This window comes from Astatotilapia calliptera, chromosome 13, assembly GCF_900246225.1.
Source record: "Astatotilapia calliptera chromosome 13, fAstCal1.2, whole genome shotgun sequence".
NCBI classification, from domain to species: Eukaryota; Metazoa; Chordata; class Actinopteri; order Cichliformes; family Cichlidae; genus Astatotilapia; species Astatotilapia calliptera.
This window is the reverse complement of record NC_039314.1, coordinates 17,277,011-17,302,462: the sequence shown is the minus strand read 5'-3', so window position 1 is coordinate 17,302,462 and position 25,452 is coordinate 17,277,011. Positions and strand designations below refer to the sequence as shown.

The 25,452-nt window shown below is 39.0% G+C and overlaps 3 protein-coding genes across 3 annotated transcripts; 1 reads left to right on the top strand and 2 right to left on the bottom strand.

Moving 5' to 3' along the window:
* Window positions 1-327: 327 nt before the first annotated feature.
* sfr1 (SWI5-dependent homologous recombination repair protein 1) lies at window positions 328-1,534 on the top strand. Its single transcript, XM_026190449.1, has 4 exons — window positions 328-483; window positions 603-723; window positions 873-1,217; window positions 1,320-1,534. The coding sequence occupies exons 2-4, from the start codon at window positions 631-633 to the stop codon at window positions 1,506-1,508; spliced, it is 627 nt and encodes a 208-aa protein (XP_026046234.1). The 5' UTR covers window positions 328-483; window positions 603-630; the 3' UTR covers window positions 1,509-1,534.
* Window positions 1,530-24,595, bottom strand: cfap43 (cilia and flagella associated protein 43). Its single transcript, XM_026190947.1, has 23 exons — window positions 24,438-24,595; window positions 17,754-17,910; window positions 16,876-16,983; window positions 15,432-15,509; window positions 14,977-15,081; window positions 14,732-14,836; window positions 14,532-14,637; window positions 6,844-7,025; window positions 6,452-6,658; window positions 6,195-6,281; window positions 5,965-6,045; window positions 5,115-5,243; window positions 4,905-5,024; window positions 4,717-4,824; window positions 4,393-4,479; window positions 4,210-4,298; window positions 3,897-4,113; window positions 3,614-3,726; window positions 3,312-3,477; window positions 3,027-3,197; window positions 2,190-2,270; window positions 1,922-2,075; window positions 1,530-1,838 (listed from the first exon to the last, which is right to left on the bottom strand). The coding sequence occupies exons 1-23, from the start codon at window positions 24,593-24,595 to the stop codon at window positions 1,666-1,668; spliced, it is 2,982 nt and encodes a 993-aa protein (XP_026046732.1). The 3' UTR covers window positions 1,530-1,665.
* On the bottom strand, window positions 10,876-20,708 carry fas (Fas cell surface death receptor). The gene is made up of 9 exons (XM_026190448.1): window positions 20,642-20,708; window positions 20,198-20,300; window positions 14,316-14,453; window positions 13,746-13,857; window positions 13,260-13,330; window positions 13,098-13,166; window positions 12,909-12,946; window positions 12,677-12,698; window positions 10,876-12,363 (listed from the first exon to the last, which is right to left on the bottom strand). The coding sequence occupies exons 3-9, from the start codon at window positions 14,413-14,415 to the stop codon at window positions 12,056-12,058; spliced, it is 720 nt and encodes a 239-aa protein (XP_026046233.1). The 5' UTR covers window positions 14,416-14,453; window positions 20,198-20,300; window positions 20,642-20,708; the 3' UTR covers window positions 10,876-12,055.
* Window positions 24,596-25,452: the final 857 nt, after the last annotated feature.

Sequence of the window (25,452 nt, the reverse complement as noted above, 5' to 3'; positions counted from 1 at the left end):
TTACGCTTTATCCTTTAAAATCTAATGAGAAATATAATTTACTCTAATATTCTTCTTATAATTACCTGACTTTATTTAGTTTTACTGTAAGTAACCTGTATTTCCAGCAGGTTTTTTCAAGTTCAAAAAAATTATTTTTAGGAACACTTAACTAATTTTGCATGTATAATTTTCTCAAAGCAGAAGAGCGAGTCAATATAATCATACGGATTTATTGTAAGTTTGAGAAATATCATGAAAACACCGGATTTAAGGCACAAAGAACATTTTGTGCCTTACATGTTATACTAACTACAGCTCCCAAGATGCGTTTCTGTAATACGTCATTACGTTCTATCCAATCACAGACTGCGAAGGTTTCGAGCCGCAAAATACGGAAAAAGTCTCGCGTCGGTCCTAGCTTTCTGATTCAGTCTGCGTTTAGTGAAAGTTGTTGGCTGCTCAGTGGTTATTGTAGCAGCATTTAACAACCCTTCATTTACTGTAAGTGCTGAAAGTAGTTTTGTTTTTTCAGCCGCGTCTGTTAAAATGTGATAAATGGATAAGTGCCTAGCTAACGATATCCACTTGGCTAACTTAAACTACCCTTCCAAACTATGAAGTTTACATGATTCAAAGCAAGTTTCAGCGATGGAGATCACACCTAAAGCAGCTAAATTACAGAGGGACTGTTGTTCACCATGTAGTTCAGTAGAGTCAAGCCCGTGTGACTACAAAGAGAAGGTAAGGTGTTAGAAGGGCTTAAGCACCATTTGTCTTACATAATATAACCTGGCATGATGGTTGACTTTATAGGAACTTTTGTAATTAACTATCAAAACTTGCCCATGCACTTTCCCTGTGAGTCATTTTCTTTCCTGTCACCCCCACAGCATCAACCGAAGCTGAGTGCCTCACTGAGGGAGAGGCTGAAGAGATCCAGGCGCTCCTTCATCTCTCCCCTCTCTGTGGCCAAACGCCTTTGTGTTGATGATGAGGAGAATGGCCAACAAGTTTCAGCAGATTCCCAGCAGCCCGTTAATAATCCTCCAGTGGTTTTAAGCAGTGTTGATGTAAACAGAAATGGGGAGAGAGAAGGGAGTAAAACGTTGTCTGGGCCTGCTCCCAAATCAACACAATATCCTTCAGGAGACTTTGCACAACGTCTCAGGAAGGAGGTGAAAGACAAAACAGAGACTCTACGTAGACTCAAGATGGTTAAAATGTACAGAAGCAAGGTATTGGTGACATTTAAATGGAACATAATGGGATATGTTTTTGGTTACTTAAACCAAAGCTGGCAATTTCTCACGACAGGTTCTCCCATCTTTCTCCCACAGAATGATTTGACTCATCTCCAAACATTGATTGATAAGTGGCGGCATTGTGCTCAAGCTGCGCTGTATGAACTGCAATCAGAAGTCCCTATTGATGGACGAAAAGCCAGCTTGTCTGAGCTGATTGACCTGTTCAATTTGGATGAGAGCATTCTGCACTTTGACCGCACAGAGGACGACTTCACTACCTAATAAAATGTTACAGGGGAACAATCACATTTCAGATGTCCTGTTTATTGTTTAATTTGTTGCTGCTACAGTTCAAGTTGTACACTTTATGTTCAATTTATCTGCTGAGAGAAGCTTAAATAAAACCGTAAAAATCTGTTGAAGAAGAAAGCTTTGCTCATTAGTGTTTCAGTTGATCAAGCGAAGGAAAGTTCTTCATGGTGAGACGCTCAACTTCTGCCCCAAGGAAAGCCAGGTTCTCTGCCTGAGCTCTGGCGAGTTCCTTCAACTTGCTCCTCTTAACGATTTCCTGGTAGCGCTCTTCTCGTGCAGCAGCCTCATTTTCTGCCATAGCTAAATACCAAACATGCTAGAAGATGAAGAAAACTCCCATTTGCATTGTGTTTAATTAGAGCTGAAATGGCTGTTTTCGTTACCTGCTGCTTTGCAGATGTGTCTCAACTCTGACACGGTGACCTGCATTTCAGGGAGCTGCTGTTCTAAATCGGCGCTCTTTTTAGCTTTTGCTGCTGCCCGCTTATTTAACTGTTCAATCTTTCTTAAGCGTTGCTGCACACTCTTCTTATGAGTCTGAAATTAAAAATAATTGCATTTGCATAATTGCATAAAATTGAAATAAAAATGCACATTTTATCTGAACAGTCAGCTGCACAAATTACACACATGTAGCTACTGTTTTATTACCATTTCCATCAAGGCAATACTTTTCTCCAAACTGGAAATCTGCTTGGATGTGTGACTTTCTTGATCTGACTTGCTGCGATGCTGAAAAGAAAAGAGTGTGCAGTGAAAGAACAGAAAATCAGCATCCAACAACAGTTGAAGTAAAACACCTTCATCATGAAACTTTGGATTTAGTTGGTTGGTTTCATGGGCTTGAACAATGGCAGGAAATGGCCACCAAAGATCTACCTGAAGTTTTTTTTTCCAACGGAAGCTGGCATTCAGGCCTGGAAACACATGCGATGCTCATTGACTTGTTAAAAATAAGATGACGGATGACTCATTTGATCTGTATTTTTTATTTCTCAACTGCAGCGCTCTAACTTGTGATATTACTCGTGTTCAATGCGAATTAGGTTGTAAACAAAGTAAAACGTATTTAAAAAAAAAAAGAACGGAAGGACAGGATAATCTTCCAACCAGTCTCCGCCTATTGAGTAAGAGTTTTAAGAGCTGAAAAAGGGAAAAAAACAGGGTGGGGAGCTGGCGTGAATAGGGTGTGTGTCTTCAATAAAAGATCATCCATCTGTGCTGGAGGATGGTAACAATTTGCTGCCCGCAAAACATGTGATGCTGCCAAATACCTGCCTTCATATCACCGCCTGAGGTTTGGCCAGAAATGCAAATGGGATTAATGTTTAACCTCAAACGCAGACATTTTGTTATTATTTTAAGCAGATGTTGAACGTTTTCATAAGTTGGAATTATACAGCGTAATGCCTATTCACTGTCTCAGTTTAGTTTAGAATAAAACATTTAAAAAGAGGCAGTGTTAGCATATTTTAGAATCTACATTACTGTCATTTTCTGCTGCTCCTCTGAGAGTCGTAGCATCTTGATATTCTTCTCCTTGTCGTAGAGGTCTTCTATTTGCTTCCTCATCACCTTGTTCTCCCATTCCAGCTGGATCATGCCCTTACGCACGTCTTTGCACGCCACCATGGATGTTATTTTCTGCTCTGCAAGTGTCTGAGCATAGCGATAATAATCAGTAGCAGGCAACGACACCATAACCACCTGAATTTGACCAATTTGGTTTGAATCAAATCAAATTCTTTGTGATGAGAGTAGGAAAAGGCTGACCCTGATGACATTTCTCAGGTTGTCCACGACGCTCCTGTGGTAAAGCATGAAGTCGGTGTCTGCGTTGTCAGCAGTTGGGTCTGTGGTAGTCACCTCCACCTGTCCCTGTTTAAGTATTACCTGGACCATGGTGTCCATCAGGAGATCAGTCCTCCTCCGGTGCAGACTACAGCAGAAGGGGGGGGAAGCACTCACGGGTCATTCTTCCATTAAAAAATAGATTTAATGTACTTACACTAGTCATTAAGTTTAAGGCTTGTTTTACAACTGCTTGGAATCAGAGTGAAAAATCTGATTTATACCTTTCAAGCGCTTTAGAAAGATTTTTAATTTCCTCTTGAGCAGCTTTATCCTCATTTCTCTTCTTCTGCAGGAACGCCTGCATCTCAGCGAGAGTCAAAGCTTTTGTTTTTACCTGAAAAAGACGTGTCCAGCAGTGAGTGCATGACTGCAAGCACAGAATGGAAATAGTTGTTTTTTACATCTATTCATAAGTTGAGCCGGAGTAAGATATTGTGCACATTTATGCATATCTTAATGGAACAGCAACTCTCCTCCATATTTAACCTCTCCTCGTCGTCATACCTTTTGCTCGCTCTCTACTTTAGCTCTGCGAACGTGACAGAATTTCTCCCAGGCTACTGTGCTCAAGCCCTCTGGTATGTTCGCTGGAGCGTCCAGTTCGTCCATGGCTCTGAGCATTTGGCTGAATGCATCAGGGGCCTGAGAACCACACAGACGATGCTCTTTAAACGGGTCAGAATTGTTGCTGTTGTCCATCTGGGCCCTCATCTTCTGAGCCCTGTGGGGTGAAAATTTGCCCACAAAAAACGATAAACAGTTTACAACTCAAATTATGTAATTTTCTTCATGCGTAGCCATCAATCAGGAAACAAACCTGGGTCTGCGTTTGAACATCTTATAGAGGCAATCGACCATATGGCTCGGAAGGTCTGAAAATGCCCTCCTGAAGTCTTTATCCAGCGACTTCAGAGACACAGACGTTAGGTTACTATATTGTGTTATGTTTGCCATCTCTCTCAGCCATGATTTTAGTACGGTATTTAATCAACTGGCTTACTTTGTCTTCAAGGACAACATTGTCATACGTCTCCTGTAACAACTCTACTTCATCTTCCAGCTTCTTCAACCTCTCCTCAGTTTCATCCTGTCAGAGGAACCAATTTTAGAGGAGACGAGCATGTATGGAAATTAGCGATAAGCAGTCTTGAAGCCTACAAAATGAGTGTGCCACACAGGTTAGCTCTTAAAAAAACATGCCTGAACGAAGAGAAGGTTTTGTTCTACAGTTTTGGATGATGTTGCTGCCATTTCTCACAAAGAACGGAGTGTGAAGCTGGCACTCATAAATTCCTACAGCATTACTGTGCACCAGTTTTCTGACCTTGTATGCCAACATTTTTTCAAGTTGGAGCTTGAGCTCCTGCTCTTGGCTTCTCATCTCTTCTTCTCTGAGGACTGACTCAACGAGATATGTGATCTTGAGCTCTTCCTGTAAGATACACCGAAACCAATTTTAAGCAGGATGTTATAAAAGACATTGCAAGGGGCAAATGAGAAGAGACGGCTTACCTGGTATATAGCTACTGTGCAGTTCACTTTCTTCTCTAACAGCTTTGCCAGATTTTCATCAAACCTTTCGGTCGCTTCCTTGGTGGACTGGTGAAGCTTTTTTATTTCAATTTCCAGTAGCTGCAACAACACAGGCCACAGACTGTTACCATTCACATCAGGAGTGAATTATAATTCAGATCAGTGCAAAAAGAGCATCTTATGTAATACCTTTTTGTACTTCTCCTTCTCCTCGCTGAGCTCCTTGGCTTTCTTTTCATACTCTTTGAAAACTTTTTTCTCCTCCTCACTCCACTGAATGTCAGGTTTGGTCAAAACAAACTCAGGCAGAGGTATTTCCTGTGGAGTAAATTCAATAGAAACTATGTGCCCTTCTTGCTCATTTGTCTAATTTAACTGACGCTGCTTAGAAAAGAATTCAAGTTTTAAAAAAAAGAAAGAAATCCTGCGACATCATTAACACACACACACACACACGTGGTTCATCTGGCTAGACTGTATGTAATATGAAACAAAGACATGAGATGTGGACCAGCTTTCTAATATGTTATATTATCTAATTACAGAATACATTATTATCTATAACTACCAGTAATTAAAAAACAGTATAGTTTTAAATAGCTAAGTACATCATGTTGTATTTATTTATATTATCTTCTCACTTAAAAGACTGTTTTGGTTTGGTTTTCTGTTTTTTTAAATTGAATTACATTCTACAACAGCATTCAAATGTCTTATTCAACCATATACCCCCGAAACCCCGTCTTCCCACTTGAGAGCAGATCATCTAACAATTAAAAAGTCAGTGTTTCAATTCCTGGCTACTCTAGTCTGCATGTCAAAGCGGCAATAGTCAAGGTGCTGAAGCATGATTTTCAAAGGCACAGAATAAAGTGCTACATGAATGTGTGTGTGTTTATAACTATACTGTTTTTTTTTTTCTCCTCTTAAGCCCGGTTGAATCGGGCTTAAGAGGAGAAGGGCACTTCATAGGTACCAGTTCTGCTGTCTACTGGTCTACTTCAGTATTAATGTCTTAAAAAAATGTTTTGATGGTCACCATTTTCAAGATGTCCTCTTTTTTCACTTCAAGTACTCCATCCATCATGTCATCAAGAGCCCTTTCTCTAGAATCATCAGCCTGCAATTGAACAATAGAACAACAAAACCCATTAACATGGCAGAACTGAGCTATCCTCACCATCGAAGCAATCATCCTTTATGGAAGTATTTTAACATGTAAAAACCGAAAAACAAAAACATTTTTTTTTTTGTTTTGTGGCAGCATACTTGGGCAGCCAAACGACGTTCCTCCTCCAGCTTTCTCCTCTCCTCCTCTTCTTTCTGCTCCGCTGTGAGGTACCGTTCAGCTCTTATCTGGAGTTGGACAAAGTTGACATCTCATAAGACAAAAACCACACACCATTTCACACTTTGGTAAAAGAACAAACAAACAAACGAGCAGTTCAACTTGTACAGATGCTTTGTCCCCTGAACTTTCTCTGAACCCTCTGTGAACTGATTAGATGTTTCAAGAGGACAGTAACCTCAGAGACTTCCACTGCGAGCAGCCTCTCTGGCCACTCGCTGTTGGTCAGGCTGGGCTCCCACAGCTCCTCGTGCATGTCCAGCTGCAGCATGATTTCTCTGATGTGCTTGTTCCTGTCTCTCACACGTTTGAGCTCCTTCATCTTCTGCTTGTGTAATGCCTCAAAGTCAGCGTTGAAAGCCGTCTTGACGCGATAAATCACATCCTGCAATGTGCAGATTAGTGAAATTGGGCAAAGAAAACCTGCTATTAATGATCAGCATGACAATATGATGAAGTTGCTCTTTATTTCCATAATTATTATTTTTAAGAAAGTGTTTTAATTACAGTTCTGGATATTCCCTGAATATAAAGACATAATTATTGCACCTTTTTGAAACAGGTTCCCACCTGTAACAAAACAATCTGGTTGATCCTCTGCTCTATGGTTTTCAGGCTGAACTGATCGTAGACATAAGGATTTGAATATCCTAACTGAGCCGAGATACTCCCCGTCACAGTGGCAGTCTCAGCGTCCTGGACTTTCTTCTCCTCCTCTTCTTCTTGTGCACTGAGATCTTTCTTTAGGTTGCCTAGCTGAGGGTTAAAGGTGGACACAAGGGCTGAGATAAACAGTGAGGACTGAATCTGTGGCCATGTGATTATAAACTTCATCCACAGGACATTGCACTAAGATAAAACTATCGAAACAACTCACTTTTAGCCACACAGCTATAAATCTAAAAAAGTTTCAACACTGGTGGACTGGCATGTGTTCAAGCATTTCAAAATGCTACTGCAGTGAAAGGTCAGATGAAGGACTGAGATTCATGGCATCCAATCATTTTGTAGCTGTAAACTTGTTTTGACTTGAACGCTTCAGCCATAAAATGTAGTCCTATTGCACCTCCAAGTTTGGCTCGAGCTTGAGCTGTCAGACCGATGGCCTCAAATTTAATTTTAATACTTTGGTATACAGACGAGTTCTGTGGCTGCCAAACAACCCAAATCATCACCACTTCACCACCGTGCTTGAAAGATTAGTATAAGGTTTTTGTGTTGATATGCTGTGTTTGGTTTTCTCACACTGTGGTGCTATACATTATATCCAAACAGCTCCACTTTGGTCTCATCTGTCCAAAGGATATTGTTCAAATGTAACTTTGCAAAGCCATACCGCCATATTCTTTTAAGAGAGACAAGGTTTTCTCCTGGAAACCCAGCTATAATTTTTCCGTTTTTATTTTAAACATTTAACATGCTAACTGAGGCCTCAATTTGCTGGGACGTCCACTGCTGGGCAGATTGTGACATTTTGTTAACACACTCCAGACCAGCAAACTGCCAAACCTGCGCTTTTATAGAGGTGGTGACACTTGACAGACTATCCACTAATAATGCCTATTTGAATAGCAGTACCTGGCTGCTACTTACCCTCCTAATTCCTGTGGAGGAGTAAGGGTGTAGTTTTTCAAAGGCATGACTTTATGCAAGGTTTAACCACGCAGGCTTCATTTTTTTTATCTGCAGTCTGTGGCAACTTAGAGGTTTTTATAAAAACGAGATGAAATGCCAAAGCATCTAAATATAGATACGAAACAGAAGCGTATAAATGATGAAGCAAAGACATAACCGTATATACATATGATTTGTTTTGTTTTTTGCAAATATTCTGATTTAGGAGCAACATGAAATATCCTGCGTTCAAACGAAACCTACTTTAAAATGATTCATACGCACAGGAATGAATGAAAGATGTTTCCACCACTGTTGCTGCACCACCCTACATCCAATTATCTCCTGGTGTTTTTGGGGGGAAAATACTAAACAGCGACTCTCCCACGCTGACATAGCTGCGTGCTGACACAGTGACGTGGTTAATAGCCCTACGAGCGGTCACCTCCTCTGTTGTCTTAGCAACAAAATAGAGAGGGACTAAAAAAGGGAAACAGACTAAAAAAATATTATTCCACACTCATCACTCACTTCACAGGCCGGTCGCTTACCACACGCTGCTCCGTTTCATCCTGCGTGGAGCTTCATAAAGCAACAAAGAGCAGCTTAAACGTGCCTCGCGTAATCTGGTAAAATAACTGCACGCTTAGCAGCCTGGAGCTCCTGTCGTCCCATCAAGTTTGGAGACGTGCGCGTAAAAGACGAATGCTATTGTAAAAAGTTAGCAGACCTACCCGTGTGGTGTTTCTGGGTGAGTTCATGGTGATAAAGTTCATCGTTCGGGTCATCCGGTGAGAGCAGCCTCATGCGAGTGGCGCGGGGACCGTTTCTCAGCTTCCTTCTGACATTTCCTCACTGCGCGCTCCACCCATGCATAGACAGAGGGACCGCCCTGCTTCCTCTCATCACCCAGAACAGCAGGGACTTTTATGAAATGTGAGGAGCATAAATTACGTGCAACAATTCTTAATGTCATCCAGAATTTTAAATACATCTTAAATAAATGTTATATTTATATAAAATATTGCAATTTAAATCAACTTCACAACATTTAATCGTAGCCATGTTACATTGCAAGATACTGCTATATTGTGAAATTCAGCTCTAGTGTAAAGGAATCTGATTATTTTTTCCTATTTAGTGATTCTTCTGCTTTTGCTACAAAGTGTTATACAGTTGCAAATACTAAGTCCGTTATATTTAGTCTTAAAATGTGAAAGCGTGCGTGTGCAGTCATTGAGCACACTAAAAAGATCTATATATTTATTTAATGGGCAATATAAAAAATAATAAATGAACTGCGCTTCATGTTCGTGGATAAAAATCTCAGTCTACCTTGGAAACGGCACAAAAATACACAGTAATAAGCCTATTAGTAGTAATCCTGTGGTACAGACGTGACCACCCCGAATCTGATAGGCAGTTGTTCACCGAAGCTGTGAAGTTCCAGTTCCAGTGAATGCAACAGCTTTTTCCAAATGCAAGTGAAAGCAGCATTGCATTACGTAACAGCAGCGAGTTCCTGGATTGGGCCACTAGTGGAAGTTGTGACGTGCCTCTGTGTAAATGTATACTTAGTAGCATCAAATGACATTTATAGTTACGATGTTTCTACATCGAGCTCATAATGGAAACAGACAAAAACTATTATCACACACAGGCGCACAAGATCAATTATTAAATTTTAAAGCAGATTTACTTTAAGTACTGATTAGATACCAAAATTGTCTCTCTCAGTTCTGTTTTTTATTATTTAAGTTTTCTCCCAGTAAAACCATTATTCCTTACAATTAGCATAGATTAAAGCTGTATATGACCTTATTTTTCTTAAAGGAAAGTGCACCGAGCTTGTTGAAAGTTGTGGTCAGATGTCTACCTACATCATGGGATGAATGTTATAGTGGGGAGGGAAAACTCTTTTAACAGGAGGAAATCTCCAGCAGATCGAGTCTCATGGAGGGGAAGCCATCTGCCACTCACTGATTGGGGGTGAGGTGCAGTTATTTGGAAATGGCTCCATGAGATCTTCCCCACTTGTGTAAATCTTCAGTTCTCCTTCTTAGATCTCCTCAGAGTTCCTTAGCCTTCACCATTGCTCTTAGTATTGCTCTGTTGAATGAGCGCGGTCAAAGTCTGGAAGCTGTTTGACATGAAAAAGCAGGAAATGCTTTGTTTGTCATGTAATGATTCATCATCATGCAATCTTTTCAGAAAACTCTCAGCGCAGTTACATTTTGCTTCGTCAGCGACAGCAAACTCGTAGAGAAACACAGAGAGGCAAGTTCTCCTGGTTCTGGGGGACTGACTAAGAGATCATAGAGTTAATTTTTGTCCCAGTTTTATTTTCTCTTCATGTTTACCTCAGCTGCTGAGTGCCTTACATTTGTCAAGCTTTTCTCTGATGCAAAGTGGTCCTATGTGTTAAGATCCAACAGAGAAGTTACTGCAACTGGTTCTGACAGAAAGGCGTCAGAATACACAGCACATCACAGCTTGTTGCATATGGTGCTGCATAGCCTTCAGTGCTGCACTGAGGAACTCTTCATAGGTCTTGTGCCCTCTGGTGGTAGTTCTCCAGATTGCAACATAACCCACTGGACAGATGACGCCAATAACAACACCAACCACAACAATTTTTTTGCAATAACTGAAATACAAAGATACAACCATTCCATTTTATTATAAACAAAATACTGCAGTATATACATTTTTTCCAGTAAATACCCGTGATAGGATGCTACCTGTGCAACATGTCCAGTTGTGAAATTTCCTTACTTCTAAATATTCCACAGTCAGCTGTTGGTGGTATTTTTACTCAGTTTTTGTATTAGTTATAGTCTCTATTAATTATTATTTGTCACAGCTGGGAGTAATCAGGCTGGATGAGACAAGGGAAGCAAACTAGAAACACTGACATGAGACATGGACCTTCAAAGTAAAACAGGAAACACACTGACTGAACTCTAGACATGTAAACTTAACAGCAACTGTGGAGACAGAACATAGGGACCAGAAACATGGTACAGAAAGGCACAGTAGACACAACATGGAACACAGTGAAGCCGTATTACAAAACCTAAGAACTAAACCTATGATAACCATAACTGAAACCTAGGGAAATAACAAACATAGTACAACAAAGGACTCAAAACATAAACCATAATATAAAAACACAAGAACTCAAAAAGCTGGGTCAGAAAGACCCAGAACCATGACATCATTGTATGAAGGGCAAGATTTAGGAAAATCAGTACAGGTATTACAGTGTTTTGAAAACAGTTGACTCCCTGTCTTGTTAACATCCCAACAAAGTCTCATAAGGATAAAAGTTTGGATTTTTTTTTTTCCAATAAAACTAAAAAACATGTTAGTTAGTTTTCCATGTTCACAAAATTATGTTTAGTACATTTTTCAAAAGCCTAGTTTTTATTTTTAGTTAACTTTTTTTTCATTTCCAGTTTTAGATTTTAGTTTGTTTTTGGTAAACAGCAATAGCCTTGGTCGAGAAGTCACTGGAGAGATTATATATCTCATGTGGGAACACCCCAGTTCTTCTCAGGCAGGAAAGATTGGAAGTGCTGCACACCTGGAATTCCCTTCTTAGCCTGTTTACACCACAACCACACTGTTTATATTAACAGAAATTACTGGATGGATGGGTTTAATAATGTTAAAAAGCACGGAAGTGGTGATAGTTTTTAATATATTTCCTTTAAACAAAGATCTTGTTGTGCAAAACCGAGCCAAAGGGCCAATGAAAGAGGACATTTTTATTAGTTGTTTTTTTGTCAGGTGTTTTCTCTTTTGACGTTTGAAAAATGTTTATTAGCATTAGATAACAGCTATGTAATAGACCTAAAAATAAGCCATGAAAAGCAAGGAAGGAACCAAAACCAAGCTTTTACAAACTCCAGGTTCATCAAATATTATCGCATAATATAGAAGCTGTAGCAAGACATTCATCTGTCCCTTATGACACGTGGATTTTTTAAAATGAGCATTATTATTATGATCATGAAATTAAAAACACTGAAAAATAAAAACAATCAAATTTAGATATATTGCAACTCGAAATCAGCTTTCACAACCTGAATTGAAAATCAAGAGGTAACTTTGCAAGATTGTTTCTTTAGAATTCAAAGTTCTTCAAGTTCATTGTGTATACATGTCAGCAGTTATTTGCAGGATTGTTTGATGGTGAACTATGTTTTAACAATATGTCTCTGATCTGTGTCGCTTTTTTCTTTTGTTTCATATCCACAAGGTTTTCGATAAGTTTCTTTGAAGCCTGTTTGCCTTCCTTCTCCACCCACTTAAACAGCAGCTGCAGTGTTCGCTCCTCAGCATCATTTCGATACTCCATTTCATAAGATTCAGTAGTAACCACACTTATCCCAGTGTGGAGAGCTAGGGTTCTTGCATTTTTCCATCCAAGCTCCCTTGCAATATCAGGCAGGTGAGGAACAATGTCAACATCTGAAAATAATGTAAAAAGAAAAAATATTAAAAGATGGGTATTAAGACCACAACGCACAATATTATAATTTACTGAGCAGGCAATATGCAATGTTTTTTGATTAATGGATGAAAATGGTAAAGTCATGATCAGAAAGAAAAGAGGGTAATACACTTTTGTTCTAAAGAAATTAAAAGTTTAGAGAAAATTAACCACATGAAAAAATGCAAATGCACAATAACTTGTTCTAAAATCTGATTCTGACTGGTTAGTTCAAAAGACAGAGAATAATTAAAGCTCTTATATTGGCTTGAATAAAGTCATGTTTGTTACCTGAAAGACGACGGATGAGCTTCTGTGAAGCAGAAACAAAATAAAAGTTTTAATTCTTTTCAGTTTTGTTTGCGATGAAGTAACAAACTGCTCATGTCCATGTGTGTGTGTGTGTGTGTGTGTGTGTGTGTGTGTGTGTGTGTGTGTGAGAGTGTGTGCAGAAAGGCAATTGGATGAACCAGAGATCAAAGAGTAAATATCACGTCACAGGTGTCCAAAGAAAATAACTTACCTCTTTGCTTTTTTCATCCTCTTTCTTTTGTTTTCTCTCTAATGAAACACGAATAGAAATTACACAGAAAAATTAATCAAGATACGACTAAATATTGAACTGAATATAAATAAAGCCTTCAGTGCTGAGCAAGGAAACACACAATGTCGTCTGGTGGTACTTTACTCATATATTAGCAGAAATACTCACTCGCTATCCAGATTATTCCTACAACGGCTCCAGAAAAAACAAGGAATAGAATAATAATTCCAGCAATAGCTGAAATGAGAAGATATGACCATTAATATTTTGCAATGCAAAATGTGTCCAATATGATTTATTAAAATCCAATAATACTTAAGAACACCTTACCTCCACCATTTCCATTGCAGACTGCATCACTATTGGCTGTACAGGCTTCTTTAACACCACCAATTCCACATCTTGAACCAAAACAACAAACAACCACGAATGAATCAAAAATAACTACAAAGGGAGCGGAAAGCCTTAAAGGACAAGTCAATAGACAACAGATTCTTTAAAGGAGCTACACACACATGTCACAAACTCTTTATTAGAAACATGTTTGCAATCTAATGAAAACCATTACAATAGCTCTGCCATCACTTCTGCTTTTACAAAATGAATGAGTTTCAGCAAATCATGCTGGAAATGTTCCAATTATTTAAGTGTATTACTAAGATGGCGGTGTATTGAGCTACATTACATTAATAGGTGTTCCTATTATTTTGTACAATGTATTAATATGAACACTGTACTCAGGTCTAGTACATTAGCGCTAGGGAATATGCACAGATTTACATGCTGAATGTGATTTCAAAGTCAAATCAAACTTACTTTTTACATGGATGGCAGATTGTGCAACTTTCACTGCTGCAGAAGTGATCTTCCTTGCATCGACACTTGGTGTCCCTACCAGCAGTGCACTCTTCTTCTACTTCTAAATTAGCTGAAAAGTTGAGAAAAGTCACACAAGTTATTATTGAGGCTATAAAGTCTTTAAAAAAAAAAGAAACTTGCATTGTTTTAATTGTGAAATAGACCAAGGATGGTTTTCCTTCACTTTTTCGTATAAAAAGATGGGATGTGAACTTTCATATATAAATTGAAATAATGCTTGGATAATTCTGGTACTGCATTTTAATTATCTGCTAACCTTATATATTTAAAAATAAAATATTAAAATATGACATCTAAGAAACTGCTAATCAATATAGCACATGTATAATCCAGTAGATAATGGTTAATGATAGCTGATTTGATTTCAGGGTCCTCATACTGGACTTAAGCATCGTTAGAGCTGTGACCAGTCAAACATTCTGCAGCAAAAGGTGAACTTTTCTCTAATATTTTGTCTTTAGTTTAGCTGTGAATAAAAGGAACAGCCATGTCCTATCATAATTGTACCATTTGCCTGTGCGCAGGAGGTGCAGCGGTGACAGGTCTCCCGGTCACTAGGCTCACTGTTGTATGTGTCCCTCTCGCAGATTTCACATTTTCCATTCATTTTATTGCCATTAGTGCAATGCTCTATTACTCGCTGTCCTACAGAGTGGAGAGAGATGATGCAGAAGAAAGTCTGTTAATGGTATTACACTGTTTACATGAATAGAATATAATAACCAGGGGTGCAATTAAGTGGTCCGCAGGTGCGCATTCGTTGCAACAGTTCTTTTGCTGTTTGCTCTTTCAGAGGGTAGTTCAGCACTTCAAGGTCAGAGTGAAAGGCCTGCGGCAGACAAGAGAAAAAGAAACTGCGATGATTAAAAAATGTTAAAAGTCATCAGTGTGATGTTTCGCTGTTTTTTTCTGACCCTTCTCACCTTTATGGTTCTGCTGATGACCTTCATGGTATCCCAGCATTCTCTCTTTAGGACATCACGGAGGTAACATTTTTCTACAATGTCCCATTCAATTTCCGTCCTCACCTACAACAGGGAAACAAATTCACAATCACCCGAATTCAGAATTAAAGTGTCATCCCATTTATGTGTGTGTGTGTGTGTGTGTGTGTGTGTGTGTGTGTGTGTGTGTGTGTGTGTGTGTGTGTGTGTGTGTGTAGCAGTACCCTTGTGACCTCCTGCTCCACCATGGCCTCGAGTCTCCTCTCCTCCTCAACATCCAGGTTAAAGTGTTCAGGCTGGTTCTCACTGTCACGTATCATCTCCTGGATCTAACATCACAGGAAATACAGTGCAGGGATCCCACTCTTTGTGGAACTGTTATCATTTTTTCAAATATCATGTTATGCTTTATCTGCTGTATAGTATTTACCATAAAGTTTTTAGCTTTTAGATATGGAGTATTTTGGCTACATGAAATCTGTTTTTAGATCACTCTAATTACGTGTATGTAGGTTTTGTTCAGGTATTAAGTATAGTTGTAAGTACGGAGAATTCTCAGTGGATTGAAAAACGTTTATTGACACAGTAATTGTGTTAAATTCTTTCAGGTTTTATGCATGGGCATTATAATTTTCTCCTAATCTTTTTAATACCAGCATTTGTAATAAACTTCACTTACACTGTCGCGTAACTCTTTGATGGTTTCCATCAGGTTCTTCTTCATCTCAGAGTATTTCTCTTGATCTTCTTTTAGAAGCTGTTGACAACATGTAGACTGTCAGATTCACAAGAATCGAGAATCTCTCGTAAAAATTCAAATTAGAAATAGTAATTACTGACAAGAAAAGAAAACACTTCAGCCTGTAGCACAGAGTCAGTGCCAGGATCCCGATTGTGGACAAAGTAATTATAGAAGTTGATTTTAATCCTGACGCTTATATTTATTACAAGTGGGTGCATGCGCGTACCCACAAGCATGTGTAAATGAAAAAAACAATACTCAATCTATCATTAATATTCTTGCTGTGGATTGTGAAGACCAATATGTTCATCCTCTTAAACACAGAGATCCAAAGTGTAATCAAAGAAACAAATAAATCCTCTTATGGATGAGAGGGTGAGCTACACTGACTTATAACAACAGTGAGAAAACAGCACTGCCCTGTATATTCATCAACCCAATAGAAACTGCCTCTACATTGAAAGAGAATATAAAACAGACCTGCCACCTATTTTTTAACAGTTCTCAGGACAAATTTTATTTTGTCCCCGCTGAGACTCGTCTAATATTTTGAAACAAAGAAGCCGTGAAGGTTCAGTATGACCAAAATCCCAGAATCAAACTGAGTAAAACCTCATGATCGTATCAGAAAAATTCAGAGAAGTTTCTTCATCCTCTGCTGAACAACCTCTGAACTGTGATGTGCTCCCTCAGATTTATCAGGTCATGGTTCATGTGAAATGGGTTGTTGTGATTGGTCAGAATTTGCCTTTGATAACTTCATAAATATCACCTTTTACTTATATATAAAGGAAAACACATTTAGTTTTTATTTATTTAAATATTTCCTTTGTATTAATTGAAAATAAATACTAAGACACTTACTCATCTTATCACGGTGGGCCCGTTAGTGGAGTGGGTGGGTTCAGGCCCCTTAGGCCCACCCACAACGCCGTGGTAGATGTAGCATAAATCAGACTAGAAAGTGCCTCTTTCCGATGTGTGATAAGATAATCAGTGAGGTTTGCTAAACCTAAAATTTAAAAACCTGCCACACCTTCAACATCAATTTATTGTTAACAAAATTCTTTGTCAGGTGACAAAGTACCTAACATGCTCTTACACATGTTTATGTTCTTTACTGCGCTATACCTATAGCTAATTGGTTTTCTTACTCCATAAAAAAAATAAATCAAGCTGTTGCACAGAGTGACTGCATGCCAAAAACCACACAGCTGTTTTTCCAGCTAGATACCACACACTGGTGCAAAGGGGACTTTTGTAACCTTCCAATCTGCAAGCGCGTAGAAAACCCCCCCAGCAGAATAAGTATCTAAAAATAGTAGACAACATCCAGATGTCATTCCACCACCACAAATATCACAGCATATTAGTCACTGACCCCCTCTCGCCTGCTTTCCAGCCAGGTGGGCTGTGAAGGTGGAGCACGTAGGAGGTTGTTATCGTCCCTATCTCGCTCTGTCACATTGACAGATGGTCCACCACTGACCTATGACACATAAAAATAACTCAAAGATTTAGATAAGTAAACAGTAAATGGCACACAAGCAATAAATAGCAGTTTATATCTATTACAACTGATAAGATATACTTTATTTAGCATAAGAGCTGGAAAATTCCCATGTTACAACAGCCAAAACTTTAACTACAGCCTCTAACAAACCAGCTTAAAAAGCTGAATAGTTTAGTAATAAAGTACAATATGGCCAAAAAAAGATTTAAAAAAAATTAAAGACATATATGACAATTAACAAAAGAAATGAGCTAAAAACAAAAAACCTACATGAAAAATCCAGTAACAAACATATTTTAAAAACAAAATATAAGAAAATTAAAACAGTGTATTAAATGGAGTAACGAAAAAACATCAGGCCCTTTCTTAAGAAGAAAAAGTTAGGTTTAATTGGTGCTTAAAATAAGTTTGTCACGTGCATAACAAAACATTATAACTTAAATCTGTTTATGTTAAAGCTCTGTCGGGGAGGCGTTCCTTCAGATTTGGAGGCTGTAGTTTGGGAACTGAGTTGTGAGGCATTGAAAAACATTTACTTTTTTCCTACCACATTAAAATCATTAACAGCTGAAGTTAAGAAACAGCACTGAGCTACTAGAGGCCATGGAAGCAGGGAAGTCTGCACAAAGGAAACTTTTACAGCACTAGACTGCAGTTAGTTAATAGCTTTAGCCCATTGTCCTGAGCAAATAGAGCATGTTTTTACAGTAAAACAGAACGCAATGGATCAATTTAACCTTACTTACCTCTAGAGTTTCTGTGCCAACCGGAGACACTTGACCCCACACAGGAAAGTTAATCAGGATGGGATTTTCAGTATCAAAGATATTCTTCAAGAAATAAGCCGTAGACTTGCTGTACTGAGTAGCTTCATTCATCGTACTGACATCCCCACCTTTAACTCTGTGTGAACCCAAGCAGAAATACACAAAAATATGCAAAGGTATTTATCAGCTGTCATTTTAAGAGAAGACCGCAGTCAACGGTGAATTGATCATAATGAAGGCACAAGTAACAGCGCACACAAATCCATTTAAGAGTTTCTAGACAAAAGAATCTCTGAGAACAGACTACACAGCTTGGTTGCACAGATAATATTTGATCTTTTCATGGAATTTGTTGCTATTAATAAAAATATATGTTATCATCAAGCATGTCCTTTAACCCCCTCAGGTTTAACGGTGCAATGAATCTTTGTAGAGCCTAAGCATGTAACTTTAACCCTAGGCGATCGGACTGTGCAATTAAACTGTTCTATACAGTTTTGTCAATCAGGGAACAAAAATAATAATAATTTTACTTGAAGCACAAAAGAAAAAAGTATTTTAAAAAAATCTGTTCTTTTCCTTCTCTAAAATACAGAGTTAGAATAGGGTTATCACCTCAGAGGTCTGTTTATGGCCCAGGCTGTATATTTATATGGATCATAATGAAAAGGTTTTCTAGTGTGGATCTGAATTTGAAACAATTAAACTTTTCATTGTTTCTCAAAGAAAGTATCCTACTGAAAATATGATGGATTGTTATGTGGCATCATCTGTGATCCCAGAAACATGCATGCACACCCGTTTTTAACATTACTGGCTTTGATTTTATTGTAAATTTCCAACTTCTAAATCAGTGATGAGAAGATGGAAATTTATGAGTAGGTCTGCGAACCACGGCTAACAGACTTACAGTAGTGACATTTTTCCGCTACAACACCCTGAGGCAGATTCCAAAGTGACAATGAAAACAGCTCAACGTCAGAAAACATTTAAAACACAACAGAATCGAGAGGAAAGATGTTTTCTTAGCTTTTGCTTTAAACAAAAGCATTGATATATGTTTGCCAATAAAATGATACTGCCATGTTTTAATAAAGTCAATCCTTAATTCAGTCAGTCTTTTTTTAGCAGTACTGAAACAAAGATAAAAGTCACACAAGGATTGCCTAAAATATGTAATTTTGTTTGTAAATTTTGTGTTTTTGACAAAAAACAATTGAAACTATAATTAATAACATGGGAACATTTTAGAGTATCTGTCACAGATAAATTAAACATTATATATATAGCTTGGTCAATTGGGGTTACATTTACAGATTATTCGCAATATCTTATCTGTGTTAACTTGTTGTTTTCTGTTATATCGCGAGAGTATTGTTGCTGTATCTATAGTACCAATTACATAATTAATTGGTACTATAGATACAGCAACAATTAAAAAGTGAAGTTTTAACTTTTTTCCCCCTTTAAAGCTTCATAGACCTTTCTAATGGGTCCTATCCTAAGAGTTGACTGCTCCACAGCACCACCAGAGATAAGCAAGGGGGTCATAAGTTAATGGGAGAAAAAAAAAGAAGACAGGTTAGTGATGTTTTGCTGTTGTTATTTTTATTTTAATCTTTAATTAAGGCTTATTTTCCCAGTTATTTGGCTGTTCTGGCTCAACAGGTTGTGCTATCTCACTCTGTTACAGAAATTCTGGGAGAAGTTCAGTCATAAGATTGATGACTCATAGGTGTCAGAATAACTGGAAATATGAACGGAAATTTTCTAGCAAACATAATCTGGAAAGCCCTCGTAAAGCATACGACTTGCAGAGTTGCTGGTCTGCAGGCTGGCAAAAGTAAATGTTTTGATCAGGCATGTCCAGCAAGTCCAGGTCATTCTCCTTTGCAGGCCCCTCACTCCTACCTTAAATATATTATTTATGGCCACAAACAGAATTAATATAGTGTAATTTCTCTTTTCACAACATGGTGGCAGCACTGCGCTGTGCAACCAATGAATGTATAAAAGTTTTGTACACTCACAAAATGAAACTGAGACACTGATACTCAGCAGCTTCATTGAAGTTTCAGGTATTCCGGACAGCTTGATCTTTCTTATGTTCTCGCAACATGTGAATGATCAATTGCTTTATTTTGTTAACCTGATCACTGTGATGATTAACTATATATATATATATATATATATATATTTTTTTATTTTTTATTTTTTTTTAAATAATATTTTTTATGCTTCACAAAAAGGCAAGAAGAATTGTTGGCCCCTGGGTGATTGTCAATTTATGACACTCTCGAAAAAAGTTTGGACATCCCGGGTTTTGATTAAATGGAGAACAAAAACCCTACAGATTACAAAGACTACAAATTACAAACTACATTGCTTGAGTTCTTTAAGTTCACATAACCACTGACACTTACCAACAGGGCAGTTACAACAGCTCCAGTTTGTAAAGTTGTAGGTGCCATCCAAACATTCCGGCTCTCTTCTGATGCGGGATGCCCCATTAACTGACCTGTGGCGCTGGGACGAGGCAAAGCAAACGCATCTGTATAAAAAAAACAAAAACCCAGAAGCTCAAAACGAAAGTGAACGTGCGGCAGCTTGGTTTCCTTTTAGAATAATAAGTTCGTTTAGGTTAAATAGCAGTTTATAGGTGGTGTTAAGACGCCAAACAGACGAATTCATTGCTTTATTAAAGATTACATTTACCGCACACTTCTGAACTCAGGTGTTACGGTAAGTTGTATCACCCTTCGTTCCCAACCGCCCCTGTGGTTACCACCTCACACCGAGCCGAGCAGTTAGTAAAGCTAGTAGAGACAGATAATAGAGGACTGTCTAGTCTACATCTGATTACTTACAGTGACACAGCGAGCCAAACACAGGAACTAAACCACAGTGAAAACTTCGTCGCCATCGCGCAGTGAGTCCAGAGCCTGAAATGTGTAGAGGCGCGCTTGCAACACGACGGGGCGGGGTTTCCTGTTTGTTTCTGTTGCGCTTTGTCTAATCCCCACGGAAAGTCCCAGAAACCACCGCTTAGTCAAGCAGTCAGCAATGACAGAAAATCACATATATCTCTAGAACTATGTTGCAAAAGCAAATACAATTATAACCAAAAACAAAATTACGTTAATAGTACAACAGGAAAGTTACACATACCAGATCATCATCATCTTTTATCGCTTTAGTCTGTGTTGTTCTTCTTTTCAAAAACAAACGATACACATTGAGCTACTATGACATTATTTTGTTTGTTATTATCTATTTCAGATAAAAATAAAAAGAAGAACATGACAAAAAAGAAAGTTTCGTATTTTAACTTCTGCCACTAGGTGGTGCTATTGCTCTTCTTCTTGCTCCCTCTGCACCTTTTTCTGAGGTGGAGCCTACCACATCCATTAGTTCGACTTAACAAAATGATTTTCTTTATAACATTTAACAAGATATGTTATCGATTCTGACTTGATTTATCAGAATGTTCTATAAGTTTGACACAACTGATATTTTAACATGGGTGTTAAAATATGGAATGAGTTAAATATGTGAAACAATACGTTCACAACCAGTTACTGATTGATTTCTCTCCCTTTTGTTGTTGTTTCTTAAAAGAAAATTTGCCGCCTAAAAATAAAATTGCGCAGATGATCAAAGCTAAAAGAAAGCTCTGCAGGAAGTCAGATTTGTTCACGTCTATGTTATACTAAAGTTTTAAAGGAAGTAAAAAATAGTCTTTGATTTGAAGACGTCTCTTTTAGAGTGAACTTATTAAGCTCCCAGTGCCACTTCTGTAGCAGGAAATCCTTCCTGCCAGTGCCACTCATGTAGGAAATGATTGCTTCACCCCCCCCCCCCCCCCCATAAAATGCTGTTTGATCTCTGCCAACTGTAGTTAACAGCAAATGTATCTTTGAACAAAACTAGAAAAGGGGGTTTGACTAGGGAATAAAAAAAAAAAAAAAACTTAACTTGAAAGAGAACTCCTGTGGGATTTTTTTTTTTCATCTATATCAAATTTCAGCTCTTTGTTGTCACACTCAGTCCCTGTGTCAGATTTGTACCAGTCTACTGCATGCTCACGTGGCCCACTTTGTAGATCAAAATGAACACACATACAAATAGGTGTCGCAGGACAGTCATGAGTTAATATTTTTAAATGGTGTATAACACTTTTCTATTTTAAGCACTATTTTTTCTATTTTTTCTACAAGCCTCAGTCAACCAAACACACACATATTCATAAAAGTGCTTTTTTCTATACCCCAACTCCTTGTCTAACACACACACACACACACACACACACACACACACACACACACACACACACACACACACACACACACACACACACACACACATGGATGTATTCATCTGAGGCAACTTGGGGTTCAGTATTTTGCCCAAGGACACCTGCATGCAGACTACAGTAGCTGGTCCTTCCAATGGGTAGATGATCCGCTCTAAATCCCGAACCACAGCCACACCTACTTTTAGCCACACTGATGCCCCAGATCTACATTAGGTGGTGTCTAGTGTACCGTTTTGCCCACAGATGACTGCAGTAATCTTCAGGAAGGCTCTGGTATGCTTGCTTCCCTGTTTCCCCTCTAATCACTAACCTGGCATAAATTTGAGTTTCTCCCATGTATCATTTCTGCTATATAGATACATGTATAAATAAAATGTCTGTAAAATTAATGATATCACCAATTAGTCTAAACTGTACTTTGTTTTTAATAAAAAATATATAAGTCGTAGCTGGTGATTATTATCAATTGATTATTATACCTTCCACACACCAGTATCTTTAGAAATACAGTACTGTGCAAAAGTCTTACACTACTTCATATCATTACATTCTGCTAGAAAAATGGTAAATATTATAAATATAAATTGTTTATTTATTTATTTTTTGATGTTCCCAGAGAGCAAACCAAAGTACACTGGTCCAGAAAAGGACCATCTCTACTAGTGGTGCGCAGATTCAGATATTACTCATTTCTTTCATCAATAAGTTCTCTAATTCTTTGTAAATGTGCTGCGTGCTGTTTTACTTTAAGTTGAATGTAGACTAATCAGACATAAATGATATAGCTATAAATATTTTTCATTGTTTTACATTTAGAATTTCCAATTTCCTAGTCAAATTCGTGCTCTAATTCATGTAAGTTTTACTTTGAAATGGCCTGTTTTTGGCTGGAGAACTGTCTCTTTGTCTTTTGTTGGTTGTAATTTCTCTTTTTGTAGCAATGTAACACAAACCCTTTGAACTGTAAATCGGTGCACCCCTAGTCTCGTCAGCAGGACATGGACTCTACGTGGGTTTTAACAATGTCTCTGTTGATGAGATGAATGTGGGGCGACAGTGGCAAGAAAAAAAACTCCTTCTTCGAGGAAGAAATCTTGGGAGCAATCAGGCTCTCTGGGAGGACCCTTCCTCCTAAGGGCAGTTATTACCAATATTTGTCCTCCAGTTGGCGATGGTGGGCTAGGACGATTGCTGTTCTTTCTCGGCATGATGATTCCCAACATCCAGTTTTAGACCTGAGGATGAAGAAAAAACTGATTAACAAAGTGATGGCACATTTAAAAATTCTCTCACTTCAGGATGAGATGCTCTGTCTTCTTACGTTTTTCTTGTAAAACAGGATTTAGGCCAAGTACTACAGACCCAGTTGTGTGGAACACCTGTTTGTAGGTGAGCCAGTGATCTGTTGTAGAGTCTGGACTCTCCTCAGGATGGACAGAATTACCATTGTAGTGCCCTGAAATCATAGTAGGACAAATGAATCCAACTTCTGAAGGTCAACTGATTTAAGCATACAATGATTTTGACAATGAAAAGTAACACGTTCTATTAAATCCTTCTCTGTCTTTTTTTTTTTTTTTTTACCTGACTCTGTGCTTCCATAATTATGAATGAAGCTTACAAGACTGTAACAGCCTCCAACCTGAGAAGGTACAAAGCCAAAGAGTGTTAGTTTTATAAAGAATCACATCCATTCCATTCGCTTCCGCTTATCCTTTTCAGGGTCGCGGGGGGCACTGGAGCCTATCCCAGCTGTCATAGGGCGGTGGTTAGCACTGTTGCCGCACAGCAAGAAGGTCCTGAGTTCAATTCCACCATCAGGCCGGGGTCTTTCTGTGTGGAGTTTGCATGTTCTCCCCGTGTTTGCGTGGGTTCTCTCCGGGTACTCCGGCTTCCTCCCACCGTCCAAAGCCATGCAGCTTGTGGGGATAGGTTAATTGATTAATCCAAATTGTCACTAGGTGTGAATGTGCGAGTGAATGTGAGTGTGAATGGTTGTCTGTCCCTGTGTGTTAGTCCTGTGACAGACTGGCGACCTGTCCAGGGTGTACCCCGCCTCTCGCCCTATGACAGCTAAAGAATCACATCAGTGCGATAATTAGGCTGATTCTCTGAGATGTTCTGCAGTCTGTTTTTACCTGTTTGGATGACACAACCAAGTCTCTCTGCAGCCTGACGGGGTCCTGAAGCCTGTAGGTTTGAGTGAGGCAAAACCTCCTCAGGTGCAAGGTCAGAACTCTTGCAGAAAATAAAAAAACAAAAAACTCTGTCTTAAAAAACTCTGAGGTTCAGTGTGCCACAGTTTGGAAACCAGGTCAGTCTATCAATTTTGATGTGACCTCACTCACCTTGACAGTGTATCAAAAGATGACTGACAAACGAGCTGCAAATGAGATCGAGTCCAGAGGACTGTCCGAGGAATGTTCTCTGTGTTTATAATGAAGCCCAGGTTGGCCAGATGCTTCATGACAACAGAAGTTTGGTGGAAGCCTCCTCTTCCGACCATGGTGGAAGCAGGCAGTGATCTAAATACACTCAACAAAAATATAAACGCAACACCTTTGTTACTGCTCCCATTCCCCATGGGATGGACGTAGAGACCTAAAATTCATTCCAGATACACAATATAACCATCCCTCCCAAACAGTGGTCACAAATCAGTCCAAATGTGTGGTAGTGGGCACATCTGCTATATTGAGATAATCCATCCCACCTCACAGGTGATCTGACATCATGAGTAGTGCACAGGTGTACCTCAGACTGCCCACAACAAAAGGCCACCCTGGAATGTGCAGTTTTGTCTCACAGCAAAATGCCACAGATGCCACAAGCAATGAGGGAGCGTGAAATTGGCATGCTGACAGCAGGAATGTCAACCAGATCTGTCGCCCGTGCATTGAATGTTCATTTCTCAACCATAAGCCGTCTCCACAGGCATTTCAGAGAATATGGCAGCACATCCAACCGGCCTCACAACCGCAGACCTCGTGTAACCACACCAGCCCAGGACCTCCACATCCAGCAGATTCACCTCCAAGATCGTCTGAGACCAGCCACCCAGACAGCTGCTGGAACAATTGGTTTGCACAACCAAACAATTTCTGCACAAACTGTCAGAAACCGTCTCAGGGACGCTCAACTGCATGCCCGTCGTCCTCATCGGGGTCTTGACCTGACTCCAGCTCATCGCCGTAACAGACTTGTGTGGGCAAATGCTCACATTCGAATGCGTCTGGCACGTTGGAGAGGTGTGCGCTTCACGGATGAATCATGGTTCACATTGTTCAGGGCAGATGGCAGCTGAGAATGTCCCCGTTCTTGCATGGCCAGCATACTCACCGGACATGTCACCCATTGAGCATG

Bases quoted from the DNA above. Each gene is read 5' to 3' on its own strand.
- sfr1 (XM_026190449.1), top strand. From the start codon at position 631: ATGGAGATCACACCTAAAGCAGCTAAATTACAGAGGGACTGTTGTTCA. The intron at 724-872 runs GTAAGGTGTTAG...TCACCCCCACAG, and splicing joins CGTGTGACTACAAAGAGAAG to CATCAACCGAAGCTGAGTGC. The intron at 1,218-1,319 runs GTATTGGTGACA...TTTCTCCCACAG, and splicing joins TTAAAATGTACAGAAGCAAG to AATGATTTGACTCATCTCCA.
- fas (XM_026190448.1), bottom strand. From the start codon at position 14,415: ATGAATGGAAAATGTGAAATCTGCGAGAGGGACACATACAACAGTGAG. The intron at 13,167-13,259 runs GTAAGGTGTTCT...TTCTCATTTCAG, and splicing joins CTGCAATGGAAATGGTGGAG to CTATTGCTGGAATTATTATT. The intron at 12,947-13,097 runs GTGAGTATTTCT...GTGTTTCATTAG, and splicing joins AGGAATAATCTGGATAGCGA to AGAGAAAACAAAAGAAAGAG.
- cfap43 (XM_026190947.1), bottom strand. From the start codon at position 24,595: ATGGTCGGAAGAGGAGGCTTCCACCAAACTTCTGTTGTCATGAAGCAT. The intron at 6,659-6,843 runs GTGGGAACCTGT...TGCACATTGCAG, and splicing joins ACCAGATTGTTTTGTTACAG to GATGTGATTTATCGCGTCAA. The intron at 6,046-6,194 runs GTATGCTGCCAC...GTTCAATTGCAG, and splicing joins AACGTCGTTTGGCTGCCCAA to GCTGATGATTCTAGAGAAAG.